At 34.7% G+C, this 18,971-nt stretch overlaps 3 protein-coding genes across 3 annotated transcripts; all 3 read left to right on the top strand.

Moving 5' to 3' along the window:
• Positions 1-1,760: 1,760 nt before the first annotated feature.
• LOC116107117 lies at positions 1,761-2,374 on the top strand. Its single transcript, XM_031393419.1, has one exon. It carries the CDS (start codon positions 1,969-1,971, stop codon positions 2,236-2,238), a length of 270 nt encoding a protein of 89 aa, XP_031249279.1. The 5' UTR covers positions 1,761-1,968; the 3' UTR covers positions 2,239-2,374.
• Positions 2,375-4,895: 2,521 nt separating this feature from the next.
• Positions 4,896-13,501, top strand: LOC116107115 (vesicle-associated protein 4-2-like). Its single transcript, XM_031393418.1, has 7 exons — positions 4,896-5,427; positions 10,245-10,315; positions 10,933-11,014; positions 11,175-11,293; positions 12,767-12,844; positions 12,958-13,077; positions 13,159-13,501. The coding sequence occupies exons 1-7, from the start codon at positions 5,157-5,159 to the stop codon at positions 13,216-13,218; spliced, it is 801 nt and encodes a 266-aa protein (XP_031249278.1). The 5' UTR covers positions 4,896-5,156; the 3' UTR covers positions 13,219-13,501.
• Positions 5,634-6,210, top strand: LOC116107118. Its single transcript, XM_031393420.1, has one exon. It carries the CDS (start codon positions 5,805-5,807, stop codon positions 6,072-6,074), a length of 270 nt encoding a protein of 89 aa, XP_031249280.1. The 5' UTR covers positions 5,634-5,804; the 3' UTR covers positions 6,075-6,210.
• Positions 13,502-18,971: the final 5,470 nt, after the last annotated feature.

The raw sequence follows: 18,971 nt of genomic DNA, 5'->3' as shown, positions 1-18,971 counted from the left end.
TCTGTTCGAGTAGCATAGCATGTGTAGAAGCCCAAAACGTGATGAACGAGAGAGAGAAACTGAAATATACTTTTATTAATCTAATGACTCAATTACAAACATAAAACTTTCACCCTTTTTATAGTAGAAGACCAAATCTAAAACAAATTTTATTCCTAAATTAAATAAAAGAGAAATTCTTCCTAAATAACAAATCTCCTAAAACAGTTACTTTTAAACAGAAATTTACGAAAATCTAAAGGTATGCGTTAACCTGTCCCGCGGCATGCGTTAACCTGTCCCGCGGCATGCGTTACCCTCTTTCACGTTTCTTCTTTGTGCCACGGCATGCCCGATTCTGGAATTTTTCCAGATTTTGGCGTCTATCTGTGCGCGGCACACTCTTCTCTGGCCACAAATCTGCCTTCTTCCTCTTCAACACTGCAGCCTTTGTTTCTTCAACTTGAGCCATGTTTACATGCACCAATATAGGTTCAACTCTTAACAGCATGGATGACGGTAGCCAGTATTACTTGCAGCAGTAATGAAGGCCTGGAAAGATCAAGGGTTCTTCAGATGTTCCATGCTATAAGACCATTAAAACAACATTCAAAGAACAAAGTTAATAAAATATTTGTTCTAGAAGTTAACGGGGATGGAACATTTGCCAAAGCGGCCGTGGTTTGTTCACATCGATGTATTGATCGTAGCAAATTGATCATTGATAAAAACTGTTATTCTAATGGCATGAGCCTTGTCAATAAGTACAGATGACTTTAATTAGTCAGCTTTCTAGCTTAACTCTTCATTTAATTCAAGTTATTTATACTGATCATTTAAGGTAGATTTTGACAATATGTTAATTTGTACATAACTAGCTAGCTAGTTAGGCATTTACATGGAAGATTCATCTATTTGTGAATCGCATGGACTACAACTTAAGCAAATATGAAAACATGATCAACGCCTTGAAACTTTATGATGTTTATTGCCTACTTGGTAAAATTGACTCATATGACTCGTCAATTAGTTTAAACAGAGCTTCTCACTAGTTTCATAATTCTAAACAAACCTTTAATTATATTTTACGAAGTCATGATCCACGGAACCCCATTACAAGTACTGGAGAAGAAAGAGAAGGTCAACCAATATATTCGATCTAATTATTACTGTATAAATGTTTATGCATAGGGAAAAGTGAGTACTAAATCAAATATGATTAACCTTGAGCCTAGAGGATAAAGAACTTGAAAACAAATGCATCAACTCTCAGTAGAAGTGTAGAATTGTCAAACCACAACTTGTTTTACTTCAAGAGATCTTGATTAAGCATAAACTAACCGTAGTCAATAGTCAGGTTTGTTTTAATTTTTATTTTTTTATTAATAAAAACGAAAATAAGAAAAGACATGTACAACTTGTTGATATGCGTTCAGTGAATCATAGAAATATCATTGGCTCGTGTTATTTAATTCAGTCATATCCTATCCTCTGCTTAATAGACTACTTGTACTAAATAACTTAGACACGTGCGCACGAGGCAACGTTTGCTTTCTCCTTGTTTTAAAAAAACCGGTGGTTTTCACTCGCGTACTTCGGGCTTAAGTGTATTTTTATAAAAGGAAAACCAGGTGCGCGTTGCCTGAAATCTGAATTTCTTTGTCGTGATGTATCCAAAACCCCATTTTGTCCCTTTTGAGTGCGCCTGACCAAGCGATTATACAAGGACATTGAAGTCATATTAAACAAATTCCCCACAAACCGACCCCAAAATCCATTTGCTTCGTTTTTTATAAAACCACCAGTAAAAGCTGAAGCCACTGGTTTTATTTCCAAAACATTTGGCCTTTCACTTCATACTATACCAGCATCCTAAAACTCTATATAAACAGAAAACTCGTGCATTCAGGACATCACAACATAGTGGGATTACAAGGATCAAAGAGAAGAGTCAAAGAACGGTGTCTGAAGAATACATTAATTGGAGAGATGAGTTCAGCAAGCAGAGCTTGGATAGTAGCAGCCAGTGTTGCTGCAGTTGAAGCCTTGAAAGATCAAGGATTCTGCAGATGGAATTACACCATTAGATCATTAAACCAACATGCCAAGAACAACATCAGGTCTGTTTCTCAGTCGTCCAACAAGTTGTCTTCTTCATCTTCTGCGGTGGTTTCAAGCAAAATAAGAGAACACAAGGCAAAGCAATCAGAGGAGTCTTTAAGGACAGTCATGTACTTGAGTTGTTGGGGTCCCAACTAAACCCTTACCTGTTTGAGTGAGGAATCAGATCACTTAATAGTCAGTTGTAGATTTTATCAGATGGTAGATATTTGTTGCCACTGTGATTGTAACTTGTAAATCGTGAGAGCAGTTTCTCCATTATATACGAATTAACTCAATTTTTTGACAATTGCATTCTTCCTCTCGATCATATTTTTTTTTATATCAGTTAAAATGGGATAATATTGCTGGGAATTTCCCTGATTCTGTTTTGTCCACATCAATATATGGGCTACCTGATATCTTTGGCGGTGGCAATACGAAGAGGTTTCACTGTCTGGTGCTAATGGCAGCAAAATGCACTGATAGATGAGATGAGATGACTAGTCTCCTAAGCCTGTTAATTGAACTATGTAAATGAAATTTTATACATAATAAAATACAAATCAAGAAATCTTAAAACCGCTGAACTGTTGAGAAAATTAGGAATTTAGTGTTACCCACCATCATTGAAATGCTTAACACGCTAGAAGAATTTATTCAAGCCTCTCCAAGCCCACTGCCAGCTCTTACAAAAGCAAATTTCATTGTGTTATGGGCCAGACTGGGCCTCATGTTGGCTTTAGCCTTAAAGGATGGGGCCAACCAAGCTTGGACAAATCTCAAAGGCTTAAATCTCGCATTGCATCCTAGCTCTAAAAGACTAAATTATTCACCAAAAACAAAACGATCGAAACTGTTTCCTTAAATCTGGGCTCAAAAGTAGCGAAAGACACCACTGGTAAAAAGGAGCCAGAGCCTTGGTTTGGCCAAAACCAGAAGCCGTAGGTGTAACTGCCCCTCGGCCCCTCCTCCCATCACCTTATATAATAAGTTGAGTTAGCAGCTCTCCACAAAATAGTTCATCCCCTTTCTCCAGAGTACAGTACTGAGAGGAAAAAATGAGTTGGAAAAGCAAGGCTTGGGCTGTTGCAGGAACAATTGCAGCTTTGGAGGAGTTCAAAATAGAGAAAAGGAGCGCTTGTAATTCAACCATACACTCTCTCCACCACCAACATCTCATTACCAAAATGGGGCAAGTGTCTTCTCAAGTGGAGAGATCACCACCTTCATCATCCTCATCAACCAAGAGGAGCAAGCGAGAGCAATCAGAAGAGTCGTTCAGGAAAATCATGTATTTGAGTTGCTGGGGACCCAACTAGAGTTAGAAACAAAATTAGAGAAATAGTGTAAGAAAATGTGTACCCTAGACCTGATCTCTCTATAAAAAGCAAAATGTGCATACTCATAGTCACCTAAAATCAGGAAAGTATTTCATGCATGCGCCGAAACTTGAAATTTAAAAGATGTGATGATGATTTGATCAATTGCTTTCAACTAAACACATCTCACTCATAGTAACGTTTGATTACATGCCATATCTTAGAATATAAATCAAATCTATTCCAGAAAAAAAAAAAAAAAAGGAAAAATAATTGAATGCATATAAATAAAAAGTGGAATTTTGTTTTTCTTATAATGGATGGATGTCGTATAAATTCTAAGATGTAGACATATAGATGATCATGTCAAAGACAAATTCCTCTCTCTCTCTCTCTCTCTCTCTGTTTCCTCTGATTTGAATCAGCGAACATACTCAAACGTGTTCGTTAATCTACAATATCCAACATCCTGTTCAGTCAAATCTCAAGTCATAGCATCAACTGATTATACAAAAAAAAAAATGTAACTAAGTGTATTATCAACAAATCAGAGCTAGTTTGTATGGAGATAGATAAGTAAAACTATAATAAATAATAGGAAAGACTGAAGCAATAAGATTAATATGGTGATTGGTGGGTCCAAAATTGATTGACTGCGTCAAAGATATGAGAAGGGAAAGTGACTTTATGCAAAGGGTGTTTGATTATACCCAAGCAAGTTACTTATTGCCCAATGTGTTATTGGAGGTTAAATAATAATTGGGTGAGGCTGTGGATTGGGTAAAAAAAAAAAAAAAAAAAAGAACAGATGCTTTATGCAAGAGGGCCACATGGAGAGTATCAGTCTTGTTATCTTAATGTCACCTCAAAGAACATGTTCTAACATCATAACACATTATGCTCTCATCCCTACTTTTAATTTAATTTAATGTAGTTTATTTCTATTATTTTATCAACTTTCTTCTATTCTTTTTAAGGTAAAGTTATTGGACAAATCCTGTTGCCCAAAATTTTTCTTTTGGCTTAATTAGGAGAATCTGTTTTTGAGTTTGAATTTGTTTTTTTAACAAATTAATTTCAATTCATTTTAGATCTTACGTATTTAGTAAAATAACGTGGGTATTGTATCAAACAAACAAATCTGATTGAATAAAAACGATAATAATATTCACTAATTTGCATTTTATATTTATTTTTAAATTTCTCAGCCCAATCTGGGTCACTTCTATTGAGGGTAATTTCAAACTAATTTCTCTAACTTGTTTTTCAAAATTTTGTTCTTCAATAATATGGGTTATTTGTTAAAACAAAAAAAAAAAAAAAAAAAAAAGCAGTTTTAATTTTGTTTAGAGTAATTTAATTTTGTTACTTTTTCCTGTAAGAGCAATGAAAGAACATCCCCCAATTTAAAAAGCCCAGGAATCGATATAAAATGGGACTCGAAATGTTCACATCAAATTAAAAAAAAAAAAAAATCTAAAACTTAAAACTTTGAGATCCAACAGCAGCACTAAGCTATGCCAGAGAGAGTAAAAGTAAAGCACCGCCAGTTTCAATAATCAAAAAGAGGCAGTACTGCAAGGAAAGGTCATATTTATACCCACATAACATAAACCATTTTTGCCATTTGATACGATAAAGAGCTTTCACCAACACAGACAGACAAGATAATTATAAAATTTTTATATATAAACAAACCCACATATCCATTTTTAATAATCAAACAAAATAACTAAAAAAAAAAAAAAAAGCACCATGGCTGTTGATGAGCAGAAATCAAGCTCTGGGCCTGAAGGCAAGGTTTGGAGTCTCTGTAAAATGCCGTTTTGGCAATCAAGCAATGGTTCTTCTTCTTCTTCATCATCTTCTTCAATGCATAACAACAATGTTTATCAGCAGAACAATAGTCAGCAACTTGGAGTAAGATCAACTACTCATTCTCCTAACGTTTCTACTATGGCCAAGTCTTTTCTTCCTACTAGGAGAAGACTCAGACTTGATCCTCCTAACAAGCTCTACTTTCCTTGTAAGGCCTTTTTTTATGATTTTTTATTTTATTTTATATATTGAATATGTTTTGTTGTTAAGTTTGATGTTTTTTTTTTTTTTTTTGATCTGGGTATTCTTCTTTAATCTCTCTAGAAATAAAATTTTTCTTCTTTTGGAAATTGGTAATCTGGTTCTGGAGATTATTATCTTTCCNTTTATAAAACCACCAGTAAAAGCTGAAGCCACTGGTTTTATTTCCAAAACATTTGGCCTTTCACTTCATACTATACCAGCATCCTAAAACTCTATATAAACAGAAAACTCGTGCATTCAGGACATCACAACATAGTGGGATTACAAGGATCAAAGAGAAGAGTCAAAGAACGGTATCTGAAGAATACATTAATTGGAGAGATGAGTTCAGCAAGCAGAGCTTGGATAGTAGCAGCCAGTGTTGCGGCAGTTGAAGCCTTGAAAGATCAAGGATTCTGCAGATGGAACTACACCATTAGATCATTAAACCAACATGCCAAGAACAACATCAGGTCTGTTTCTCAGTCGTCCAACAAGCTGTCTTCTTCATCTTCTGCGGTGGTTTCAAGCAAAATAAGAGAACACAAGGCAAAGCAATCAGAGGAGTCTTTAAGGACAGTCATGTATTTGAGTTGTTGGGGTCCCAACTAAACCCTTACCTGTTTGAGTGAGGAATCAGATCACTTAATAGTCAGTTGTAGATTTTATCAGATGGTAGATATTTGTTGCCACTGTGATTGTAACTTGTAAATCGTGAGAGCAGTTTCTCCATTATATACGAATTAACTCAATTTTTTGACAATTGCATTCTTCCTCTCGATCATATTTTTTTTTATACGAGTTAAAATGGGATAATATTGCTGGGAATTTCCCTAATTCTGTTTGTTCCACATCAATAAATGGGCTACCTGATATCTTTGGCGGTGGCAATACGAAGAGGTTTCACTGTCTGGTGCTAATGGCAGCAAAATGCACTGATAGATGAGATGAGATGACTAGTTTCCTAAGCCTGTTAATTGAACTATGTAAATGAAATTTTATACATAATAAAATACTAATCAAGAAATCTTAAAACCGCTGAACTCTTGAAAAAATTAGGAATTTAGCGTACCCACCATCATTGAAATGCTTAACACGCTAGAAGAATTTATTCAAGCCTCTCCAAGCCCACTTCCAGCTCTTACAAAAACAAATTTCATTGTGTTATGGGCCAGACTGGGCCTCATGTTGGCTTTAGCCTTGAAGGATGGGGCCAACCAAGCTTTGACAAATCTCAAAGGCTTAAACCTCTCATTGCATCCTAGCTCTAAAAGACTAAATTATTCACCAAAGACAAAACGATCGAAACTGTTTCCTTAAATCTGGGCTCAAAAGTAGCGAAAGACACCACTGGTAAAAAGGAACCAGAGCCTTGGTTTGGCCAAAACCAGAAGCTGTAAGTGTAACTGCCCCTCGGCCCCTCCTCCCATCACCTTATATAATAAGTTGAGTTAGCAGCTCTCCACAAAATAGTTCATCCCCTTTCTCCAGAGTACAGTACTGAGAGGAAAACATGAGTTGGAAAAGCAAGGCTTGGGCTGTTGCAGGAACAATTGCAGCTTTGGAGGAGTTCAAAATAGAGAAAATGAGCGCTTGTAATTCAACCATACACTCTCTCCACCACCAACATCTCATTACCAAAATGGGGCAAGTGTCTTCTCAAGTGGAGAGATCACCACCTTCATCATCCTCATCAACCAAGAGGAGCAAGCGAGAGCAATCAGAAGAGTCGTTCAGGAAAATCATGTATTTGAGTTGCTGGGGACCCAACTAGAGTTAGAAACAAAATTAGAGAAATAGTGTAAGAAAATGTGTACCCTAGACCTGATCTCTCTATAAAAAGCAAAATGTGCATACTCATAGTCACCTAAAATCAGGAAAGTATTTCATGCATGCGCCGAAACTTGAAATTTAAAAGATGTGATGATGATTTGATCAATTGCTTTCAACTAAACACATCTCACTCATAGTAACGTTTGATTACATGCCCATATCCTTAGAATATAAATCAAATCTATTCCAAAAAAAAAAAAAAAAAAGGAAAAATATTGAATGCATATAAATAAAAGTGGAATTTTTGTTTCTTATAATGGATGGATGTCGTTAAATTCTAAGATGTAGACATATAGATGATCATGTCAAAGACAAATTCTCTCTCTCTCTGTTTGTGATTTGAATCAGCGAAAACTCAAACTGTTCGTTATCTACAATATCCAACATCCTGTTCCGTCAAATCTTAAGTCATAGCATCAACTGATTATACAAAAAAAAAAATGTAACTAAGTGTATTATCAACAAATCAGAGCTAGTTTGTATGGAGATAGATAAGTAAACTATAATAAATAATAGGAAAGACTGAAGCAATAAGATTATATGGTGATGGTGGGTCCAAATTGATGACTGCGTCAAAGATATGAGAAGGGAAAGTGACTTATGCAAAGGGTGTTTGATTATACCCAAGCAAGTTACTTATGCCCAATGTGTTATTGGAGGTTAAATAAAATTGGGTGAGGGCGTGGATTGGTAAAAAAAAAAAAAAAAAAAGAACAATGCTTTAGCAGAGGGCCACATGGAGTATCAGTCTTGTTATCTTAATGTCACCTCAAAGACATGTTCTAACATCATAACATTATGCTCTCATCCCTACTTTTTAATTTAATTTAGTTTTATTTCTATTTTTTATCAATCTTTCTTCTATCTTTTTTAAGGTAAAGTTATTGGACAAATCCTTTTGCCCAACATTTTCTTTTTGTGCTTAATTAGGGAATCTGTTTTTGAGTTTCGAATTTTGTTTTAACAAATTAATTTCAATTCCTTTTAGATCTTACGTATTAGTAAAATAACGTGGGTAATTGTATCAAACAAACAAATCTGATTGAATAAAAACGATAATTAATATTCACTAAATTGCATTTTACTTATTTTTATTTTAAATTTTCTTCAGCCCAATCTGGGTCACTTCTATTGATGGGTAATTTCAAACTATTCTCTAACTTGTTTTTCAAAATTGTTTCTTCAAATAATATGGGTATATTTGTAAAACAAAAAAAAAAAAAAAAAGCGTAATTTATTTTGTTTACTTTTTCCTGTAAGAGAATTGAAAGAACATCCCCAACAACTTTAAAAAGCCCAGGAATCGATATAAAATGGGACTCGAAATGTTCACATCAAATTAAAAAAAAAAAATCTAAAACTTAAAACTTTGAGATCCAACACAGCACTAAGCAAGCCAGAGAGTAAAAGTAAGCACCGCCAGTTTCAATATCAAAAAGAGGCAGTACTGCAAGGAAAGGTCATATTATACCCACATAACATAAACCATTTTTGCATTTGATACGTAAAGAGCTTTCACCAACACAGACAGACAAGTAATTATAAAATTTTTATATATAAACAAACCCATATATCCATTTTTATAAACAAACAATAACTAAAAAAAAAAAAAAAAAGCACCATGGCTGTTGATGAGCAGAAATCAAGCTCTGGGCCTGAAGGCAAGGTTTGGAGTCTCTGTAAAATGCCGTTTTGGCAATCAAGCAATGGTCTTCTTCTTCTTCATCATCTTCTTCAATGCATAACAACAATGTTTATCAGCAGAACAATAGTCAGCAACTTGGAGTAAGATCAACTACTCATTCTCCTAACGTTTCTTTCTACTATGGCCAAGTCTTTTCTTCCTACTAGGAGAAGACTCAGACTTGATCCTCCTAACAAGCTCTACTTTCCTTGTAAGGCCTTTTTTTATGATTTTTTATTTTATTTTATATATTGAATATGTTTTGTTGTTAAGTTTGATGTTTTTTTTTTTTTTTTTTGATCTGGGTATTCTTCTTTAATCTCTCTAGAAATAAAATTTTTCTTCTTTTGGAAATTGGTAATCTGGTTCTGGAGACTATTATCTTTCCATTTTATTTTATTTTCTTTTGCTTTCTTGTGTTTCATTATTTGTTTATTTTTTTTATTCCTGTGGTTCAAATTGTTTTCTTCAGATTTGATTGGTTTGAAGTATGTTTAGTGGTTTCATTTACTAATGGCTGATGTGGGCTTTTGTTATTTAATATCTATAAGATCTCCTGTTCTTCTGTTCTCCATTCTGTGATATGACTTCTCTATTGGGTTGAAATTAATTTTAATTTTAAATCCACTGCCCTTCATTCGGTCTATTGAATTTAAATCTCTTGAATTTAAAATTATTCTTTTCCTTCGATCTCTTTTATTGCATGATCTATTTATCTTTCTGGTTATAGTGGTTTACATTGTGTATAACTGGTTTAATCGATTTGTGGTCCAATATGTGATTTTGTTGATCTGCCATGTCTTTATCCAGCGTGTAGACAAAGAATCTTTATTCTTTTTTATTGCTTCGACTCCATGATTTGTTGATTTTGAGATTTTTCGTAGAAGAAGTAATCCAGGCTTATTTCAGTCACCAGAAATAAGGTTCTATATGTTTTTTTGTTTGTTGCATCCTGAGTTAAGTGTAATAGATTGGTTCTACGTGAGTTCTTAGTTTGTCCTTGTTTAATTACTCAATTTCTTTGATTCTTTCATTGATGTTAATATCTGAGTTACTTCAGTATTTGAGTTCTTGGTAATTTAACTTTGATTCTTTTTGTTAATTTTTGTTTTCTTCTGTTTTCTTTATCCAGGTTTTACTTTAAAATTTTGTTAAATGATTAGAAACCTTATTGTTGGTCAAATTTCTTTTTCCATTGATGTTTACAAGGTATATTTGTCTTTTCCAAACTGCCTGATATACTTTAATCTCTGTTGCATTTGAAGATGAACCCGGTAAACAAGTTAGGAGCGCCATTTCCATTAAAAACACTAGCAGGTCTCATGTAGCTTTCAAGGTATGGAAAATGTTCTTGTCAATGTTTTTTTGCTCAATGTTTTTGATGTTGATGTTTGATTTGTTTTATATCTGGTCTTGTCACAGACATTTTCATATTAGTAAAACCTTATTTTCCTGGAATTGAAATTTGAACAAGGCATTGCTAGCTTATCAACTTGAAATTTGCCTGGTACTCATGATGAAATTGGATGACATTCACACTTGTTTTATGTCTGGCCTAAAATTGAAATTAATTTATTGGTAGGCCTCTCTGATAACTTCTATTACCTATGTTAGAAAAAGACTTTTAAAAAAAAAGTACAAGATTTCAGGAAAATTTTCGGTTGGGAAATTTTATGTTATTCATGTTGGGAAAGTTCTGGTGCAAGTCTAAGTTAAAAGTAGCTGTTAAAATATATTGGAAGCCCTGCTTATATTCTATGGCCATGCCACTTTTAGCATAAATTGGTTGTAAACATTTCTGCTATTATATTATTGCAAGGGCTTTCAAGTAGACAATTCACATTGCATCACATTTCTACCTTTTCGTTGATGTCCCTTTTCTATCTGTCATTAACACTTGAGATCAAAAACCAAGACATGGCCATCTCATTGCCTACCTGCTTGTCATTACAGTTCCAAACAACTGCACCAAAGAGTTGTTACATGCGTCCTCCAGGGGGAATACTTGCTCCTGGTGAAAGTCTTATTGCAACAGGTAATTCATCAGTTTGGTCTTTCCTTTTCTTTGCCCATCTCCTCTTGAAATGCTTTTTGTTCTTTTTTTTTTTTTTTTTTTTTTTTTTTTTTCCATTTTTGTGACCAACAAATACCTGTAATCATTTTGGTCCCTTCTGAATTGGTTACTTAATTGGCAGTATTCAAGTTCGTGGAGCCTCCTGAGAACAATGAGAGACCGGTAGATCAGAAGAGCAAAGTCAAGTTTAAAATCATGAGCTTAAAAGTGAAAGGAGAAATGGACTATGTCCCAGAGCTGGTAAATGTGCAGGCCCAAACTCTCAACCTTTTAGCATTAATTTTTCTCCCAGATCTTATTGATTTTGGCAAACTGATATGGGATTTCATAAATTTATAAAGATATTACTTTACTTTTTACTATCAAATTTTTTATCTTTCAAATCCTATGTTTATATATAGCACATAACATCAATGGTTTAAGTAACCTCTTGATCAAATGATAGATAACATTTCTTCTCTTTTAAGGAAACCGAAATGGGTCTTGTCTATTTCATGTTGGGAAAACAATAGATAAAGAAGTTTTTTATGTTCTGGATTGATTGAGGGCCAGTAGAGTGAAAGTTATTACACTATTAGGGCACCTGAACAACAATATTATTGATTTATCTAATGAAATCTGCTTTGGCTGAGCAAGATCTATTGATGTTCGACATGTTCTTCAATTACTAATGAAGTTAAAATTAGGTCTTATTTTGTTGTAACTTCTTCTTTCACGACTGATTTTTACACCTCTCTGTTTGTTCTTTAAATTATTGCCAATCCAATGTTATTCTTGTATTTGTGTCTTAGAACTAAATCACTTTTACTTCCCAATTTTTAATCAATTCTTTCATCACATAACTTCATTCCTCTTAAGGGAAGCTTACTTGTCCAATCATAGGTTGTGCCTCTTCAAAATCAAGCACACATGAAAATTTAATTCATATTTTGCTGCCATTATGTTAATGGGTGCACATGGGTCCTGCCCCATTCTCAGGGCCTTCCTATAGTTTGAAGAGTGATGGCGTTTCTGTTTCTGATGCTGTATTATTGTGTGTGGCTAGTTATGTAGTATAGGTCATACATCTGGAAGACTTTGGGGCATAGGCTTCCATTGTTTGACATTCAGTTTTGTGTCTTGCTTTGTTGTAAAGATATCTGTCGTATAATATTTTCTTTCTCCCTCCATTTCTTTGATCCTGGGTCACCAAATCAATCAATAACATGATTTATCTGTTGACCAAGAATAGAAATTGGTTGATAGCTCTGCATAGGTTTGTTGAAGCTCTGTTTCCTGTCTGTACTTTTAGAATTATTCTTGATATTCAAACAATAAAAGAACTTTTTGTTCTTTAGTAATTTACTAAAAACCTCCACCTGTTGGCTTTAACGATTCTGAAAAGTTTGGTTTGCATATTAATGAATCCTGCACATCACCTGCCACACAAGGAGTTTCAGATCTCAGTTGTTCACGGGTTAATATTGGATCTTCAGCACTTGTAAAAGCAACTGCTCCTTACAATCTTAAATTCCAACAGTGATTCAAATCACACATATATATCTAAGGCAAAAGAGCTTACTTCTGTACAGATTTCTAAATTTGAACAAGTCTTAAATGTTTGGTGATGTAAAGGTTTGTGAAATGTTGTCCTGCTTGTCATCTTTATCTCCTTTCACAAGATACTTGACACCATGATTTTATGCTGACAAGACGTGTTTTATTACAATCCAGTTTGATGAGCAAAAGGATCAGGTAGCAGTTGAACAAATTTTACGGGTTATTTTCCTTGACCCAGAACGCCCTAGCCCTGTGAGTAGAACAGGATATTAATGTTGTGCCTGCTATTTCCATTCATTTGTTTGCTTGTACTATCCATTTAAGGAGTTTCATAATCATTACATATGGGCTTTGTTTCTGCTAAGGCACTGGATAAACTCAAACGTCAGTTGGCTGAGGCAGAGGCTGCACTTGAGGCACGCAAGAAACCTCCAGAAGACACAGGACCCCGAATTGTTGGGGAAGGACTTGTTATAGACGAATGGGTGAGGCATTGCAGTCAATGGAGTTTATTTTACTCTACTTACACATTTTCTAATATTGTCTTCTGCTCTTCTTTTTGTCAGAAAGAACGACGGGAAAGGTATCTGGCCCGGCAGCAGGTTGAAGGGGTTGATTCTGTGTAAAGTGTTGTTACCTTTTTTTTAAGCGCTTACTTTTGTAGAGCTGATATTTCCATCAAGCAAAGTTGCATTCTTCGGCCTTTTGTCATTGGGAGGATGTTCAAGCGATTAAGAGGGATGCTCAAAAAGGTAAAATTGAAGTATGGTGTTGTTGTTATCAGGTTTGAGCCGAGTTGTATTTAGATGAATTGTATCTGGTGTAAGGTACTTGATTCAGGGCTCTTATCCTGCTACTTGTAGATATGGGATTTTGATTAGTATGGAAATTGTTGATTTTGGCGGATCCAAAGTTACTTTGTCGTTTATGATATTTTATGTGGCTGATTTTCTCCTCAACTTTGTAAGCTACCCTTAAATTTTGGTGTTTGAAATTTGGAGAAAATTGTCTCTGCATTAGGTTTGGTTTTCTGGTTGGTGAATTGTGGTAAACAGGGAATTTTTCAGCCTTCTCATGTACCTGAATGTAGAAGATTTGAGCATCGGAAATAGACGCAACACAGCCAGGTGGGTGGTATTCAAGGTTATTCAGAAATTGAAAGGTTCAAATATGTGCTGAATTTTGATGATTGAATTATAGAACGCAAGCTACACCAATGTACCACTTTCAAAAAGTTGCAAATATTTGCAGGATGTAGAACAATGACTTGAGCCCTATTTTGGTCGATTATCTTTCACTTTCTGTGGCCATGCCTGAGTTGTTGGTGAGGGATTTATAAAATAGTGAAATTCATGAATTTATATAGCCTAAAATGAAGTAGATTCCAATTATCGTTTGACAAACTCGTATGTCCAGGGCTTTGCTGGCATTGATACACTTAATGTTGCAACCATCCATTAAGAATTAAAGATACTTAATGTTCTCGCACATGATGATGAATCCCTATAATTGATATAATTATGTTGCTTCTGGTTTTACTATTATTAAATTGCTGGAAAGAAGATATGTAGGCTAGATAGCTGGAGATTTGCGAGGAAAGAAAATAATCTTGTTTAATTTATCAATTAGGTGGAGCTATTCAAGTGCTTATTAAGATCTTAATTCTGGATATGGTTCCGAATCTTCTGGTCCACTAACCTTATTTTAAGGTCCTTAATCTGGTTAAATATATACAATAATATATGGCATGTTTGATGTTTGGACTTAGAGAAATAATGAGATAAATATTTGGGTGGGGTTGGTTTGAAACTTTGAATAGGCTTTCACTGCACGCACGTGCATGTGTGTGCGCACACACACACACACATAGAGATTTGTTAACTATCTCTCGGTGGTTGAGTGGTTCGATAGAGACTTTTATATATATTACTCAAGAGGTTCTAAGTTCGAGTCTCTCTTTAATTATCCTTAATTACTAATAGGGGTAATTATTGAAGCTCTTATCCAGTCAATAGTTTCAGGATCTTAAGAGATTAATTGAGGTGTGCATTAATCAGACCGAACACTCCATCATCAAAAAAATGAAAAAAAAAAAGAAAAAAAAAAAAGGAGATTTGTTTAGTCATTGTATTTGATGTTGTTAAGTGGCATGAAAATCCAATATCTTTTGAGACATCCAAACATGTCCTCAACAAAAGCATGAAGAAGATACTTGAAGAATCAAAAAATGATGAATGGAGAACAAAGTGAAAGATAAAAAAATTGGCAACTGGGGTGGGATGAATGAAACCCAAAATAACGATGCCTCTAATCACTATCACTATCAATTATATGCAGTGGAGAGTATTATGAATAATAAATCCTACCTTACTATAGTGGGTTTGCCCCACCTAATAATTATAATTATGTTTTCACTTTCTTTCTTATTTATTTATCTACTTTCGTTCAATCTGCAAGTTGAATCCAAGATTTGTTATTTTAAACGTTAAAGGCATAGTGGTTTATTTATTTTAAGTGGTATTTTTATTTTCCTTGTAGGTCCATCTATTGAAACAAGGTTTCATGATTTTTGGGTTTGTTGGGTGTGGGTGAATATTTCTTTAACAAATATCGAATAATAAAATTATAATCTTCTATGGAATCCCATCCCATAGAAGATTGTTGGGTGGGATCACATTATCGTTAAACAATGAGCTCCAATAAGGGAAAAAAGCTAGCTCATTGGATCTTGTCATCTTGATTCTTGAACCTCATGCGTTGTATATCACCCATTTATCACATTCATTTCCATATGCAATACATTTATGATTATATGGCCTGGTTTTGAAGATTGGTTTATCATGTTGATGTAAGACCACACCAAAGCCCATCAAGGGATGAAAAGAAATTGAACTTTTTAATTATTTAAACTTGAATTGAAAGGACTTGGTTTAATTGGATAAAAACAAAGTCTGAATCATAAAAGAGGATTCTTTCTTTTACTTTTAAGAAAAAAAGTCGTATTAACAATTATGAAAAATGGAAAGGAGGGACCCGCCTCTTATCACCATCTCCATCTCCATCATCATCCTCAAACCCTTCAATATTGTGAAATCAAACAAATGACAAAAAAATAGTTTCAAAAAAATTTCAGCCCTCGGATTTAAATTTAAGGGCTGTGCTGATGGTCCTTAAATAACTTATACGTAATCGAAATTCTCAATAATTTGCAATAAATACTCAAAATAAAACAAGATGAGAATGATTGAAGTGTAAGAGTATCACGTGATAGGCATGAGGTGGCCCAATGCGACCCATCAGGAGAGAGAGAGCCACTAGTCCATCAATATCAACTCACTGCGTGTAGGTCCTTTGATTTGCAAGTTGAGGAAATTTAACTCCCGGACATCCCAAATTTGGATTTAAAAAAATAACCCTAAAATTCATAGGCTTTTTTTTTTTTTTTTTTAATTTAAAAATTTGACGTGACACTTTTAATTTTAACTAAACATGCAAAAAGGGGATATAGTGAAAAGATTGAAACGTATATAGGTAATAGTATAATTAATGAAAATTTGTTTAAATTTTGAAAATTAAAAAACGATCCATTCCATTCAAAATCGCTTAATTAAGCAGTATACCCAAAAAACGATCAACGAAACACCTTCCATTTCTCTGTGATTTGCGATGACAAAAGTTTCCTATTTCCGGCCAATATTTGATCCTAAAGCTTTGTTACACAAATCATGGCTGATCTCACAAAAAGGAGGAAAACCCAACCCCACTCCAAATCCTAGACTCCAGTGGCAGCTGCTGTTCAAAGGTTGTCGAAGAAGACGCTCCGGTGGATCATCCGATGAGTGAAGGTGGTCTAGAGGCAGAGGAGATAATTGTGGCACAAGAATAGAGAGGAGAATCAGAAAATGGTTCTAGAGAGGAGGACACCAGCGAGAATTCAGGCGAGGAGGAGGACGTTGGTAAAGAAAAGGTACGTTTTTTACTGGTGGTTTTGAATTTGATGAAAAAATTGATTGGTTTGTGCGAATTTGGGGGATATGTAGTTGGTTTTGATTGTTAGGTGGTTGTGGCGTTTTGTCGAGCAGTTGGCGGGCATTGGGCGAGTGGAAGCGTTACGCGCACGCAATTGTGCGTGGCCAGTTGCAGGGCAGCCCTTCAGCCCCCTATTCCACTATCTCCTGCCATCCTCAGCCATCTTTAGTCATGGAACCTGCCACAACGGCCCCTGTAGGGCCTGCATTGGCTTCCCTGGTCCTCTCGAAGCCAAAAACACTCACTTCCAAATGCCTTCGAAGCCCATATCCCCCAAATTGGCAGCTTATTGGTTGTTTTGGTTTCTTTTTTTGCTAATATTTAGTTTATATCGATTATGCAGATTTTTCGAAGCGTAAATTATAAAGACTATGGGTTGGAGGCTGCAAGCGATAAGATACCGTACTTCCACGTAAGGGATGCAGTTAGGTCGAGTTGGCAAGTTTTTATGAGAATAAATGAGATTTTAGAGGAATAAAGGAAGAGTATGGACCGATTCAAAGATAGTTGTTTCAATCATTTTGCGAACATCGGAAAAAATTGGAAGAAGGCATTCTGGGGGTAGGGAGTGCATTATATGTTGTTGCACTCAATTAAAAGCAAAAAAAAAAAAAAAAAAAAATGAAATGTGGTTCATAGTGGATAGGAAGTCACTACTTTTTGGGATGATGGAATATGCCCTGATGACAGGCTTAAGATGTGAGGCATTTCCAAATGCGAAAGAGCAAGAGAGAATAACGAAGAGTAGGGTAGCCGATAACTTGACTAAAAAGGTTTTAGTTATTCGGAAAAAATTGGAAGAAGGCGGAATAAGGCGTTCTAGTGCATTATATGACATTATACTCAATTAAAATCAGTAAAAAAAAAAAAAAAAAATGAAATGTGGTTCATAGTGGATAGGAAGTCACTACGTTTTGGGATGATGGAATATGCCCTGATGACAGGCTTAAGATGTGGGGCATTTCCAGATGCAGAAGAGCAAGAGAGAATAACGAAGAGTAGGGTAGCTGATAACTTGACTAAAAAGGTTTTAAGGAGGAAGGCGTCTATTACGGGACGTGATTTAGAGGAAAGGAATACCTCTTCAGAGAAGTTCAAGATGTGCTTGGTATGATTCGTGCATTTGATCCTAATGACTTCTAACTCAACAAAAGCCGTTAATATGGATTGGGTGAAGTTTGCGAGCAACATGGACTTCTTTAATACTTATCCGCTGGGACGGTTAACATTTCAGCTAACCATTGAGTCCCTGCGTGGAAAAGACATGGCGATAAAACATCGCCAAGCTGTCGAGAAGGATAGACCGAGCATATACAATTTGTTTGGCTTCCCATGGGCAATGCCGGTAAATATTAATAGCTTTTTGTTATATTTTTTTTGTATTATATGTGTTTTGATTATGATATGGATTATTTTTTTACAATGTAGGCTTAGATGTATGAGGTCGTCCCTGTCTTTGCTAAGGCAGGGGACAGAAGAAGACTTCGGATGAGCGACTGTAATTTCCTAGGATGTTGCTGAAAAATGGAATACATAGAGAATGATGCATGTGATACGATAACATGTATATTCATATTTTGCAAAACAAATTCAATCAAATTGAAAACAAGTAAGGTATAACTTGTTACCTTAAGTCCTTAGCAACCTTGGAGACTTTTAATTTCAAGAGAAATTAAACAAAAAAGTATCCACACTAAGGTAAAAGAAGAATTAGGCCAAGAGAGACATTTAAGATTCTTAGAAATTTTGATCTCTACCCTAAAATTGATATATTATTTTCTTTATATATGTAGCTTTGTAAACAATTCAATAATTGTTTTGGACTTCCTTAAACAATTCCATAATTGTTTTTGGAGTTGTAAATAATTCCATAATTATTATAAAGTTGTTAAACTTCTTTAAATAATAACATTGGATTAACATTTAATCACAATTGACAATTTAACTCTTAAATTGTTTACATAACAATTCAACCCTTAAATTGTTCATATGTTTACAATTACAACCCATTATTAAATCCAATTTAATATAAAGAAAATGATTAATTATGAATTGGAATTCTATTTAATTCCAATTAGCAATTTAACTCTTAAATTATTCATAATAACTAATATAACCCTCCATTGAATCTAATTCAATGATAATAATATAAATAACTTTATTACCTTTGGTAGGTGCTAGCCAACCTTGGATAATCAACTCTCTTTAGCTATTTCTCCATTCTCCTTAGTTTTTATATGTGACCTCTTAGGTTCACTGTGGCCTAGCCGTAGGCCCAATATCATAGTCTATTTCGATATGTTTTATCATTAATCTTTATGAACAAAACTCCAACCGATTATGGTAGGCA

Source organism: Pistacia vera, unplaced genomic scaffold, assembly GCF_008641045.1.
Source record: "Pistacia vera cultivar Batoury unplaced genomic scaffold, PisVer_v2 Contig528, whole genome shotgun sequence".
Lineage (NCBI taxonomy): Eukaryota > Viridiplantae > Streptophyta > Magnoliopsida > Sapindales > Anacardiaceae > Pistacia > Pistacia vera.
The sequence above is the reverse complement of the archived record's forward strand: the minus strand, read 5'-3'. Positions and strand labels throughout refer to the sequence as shown.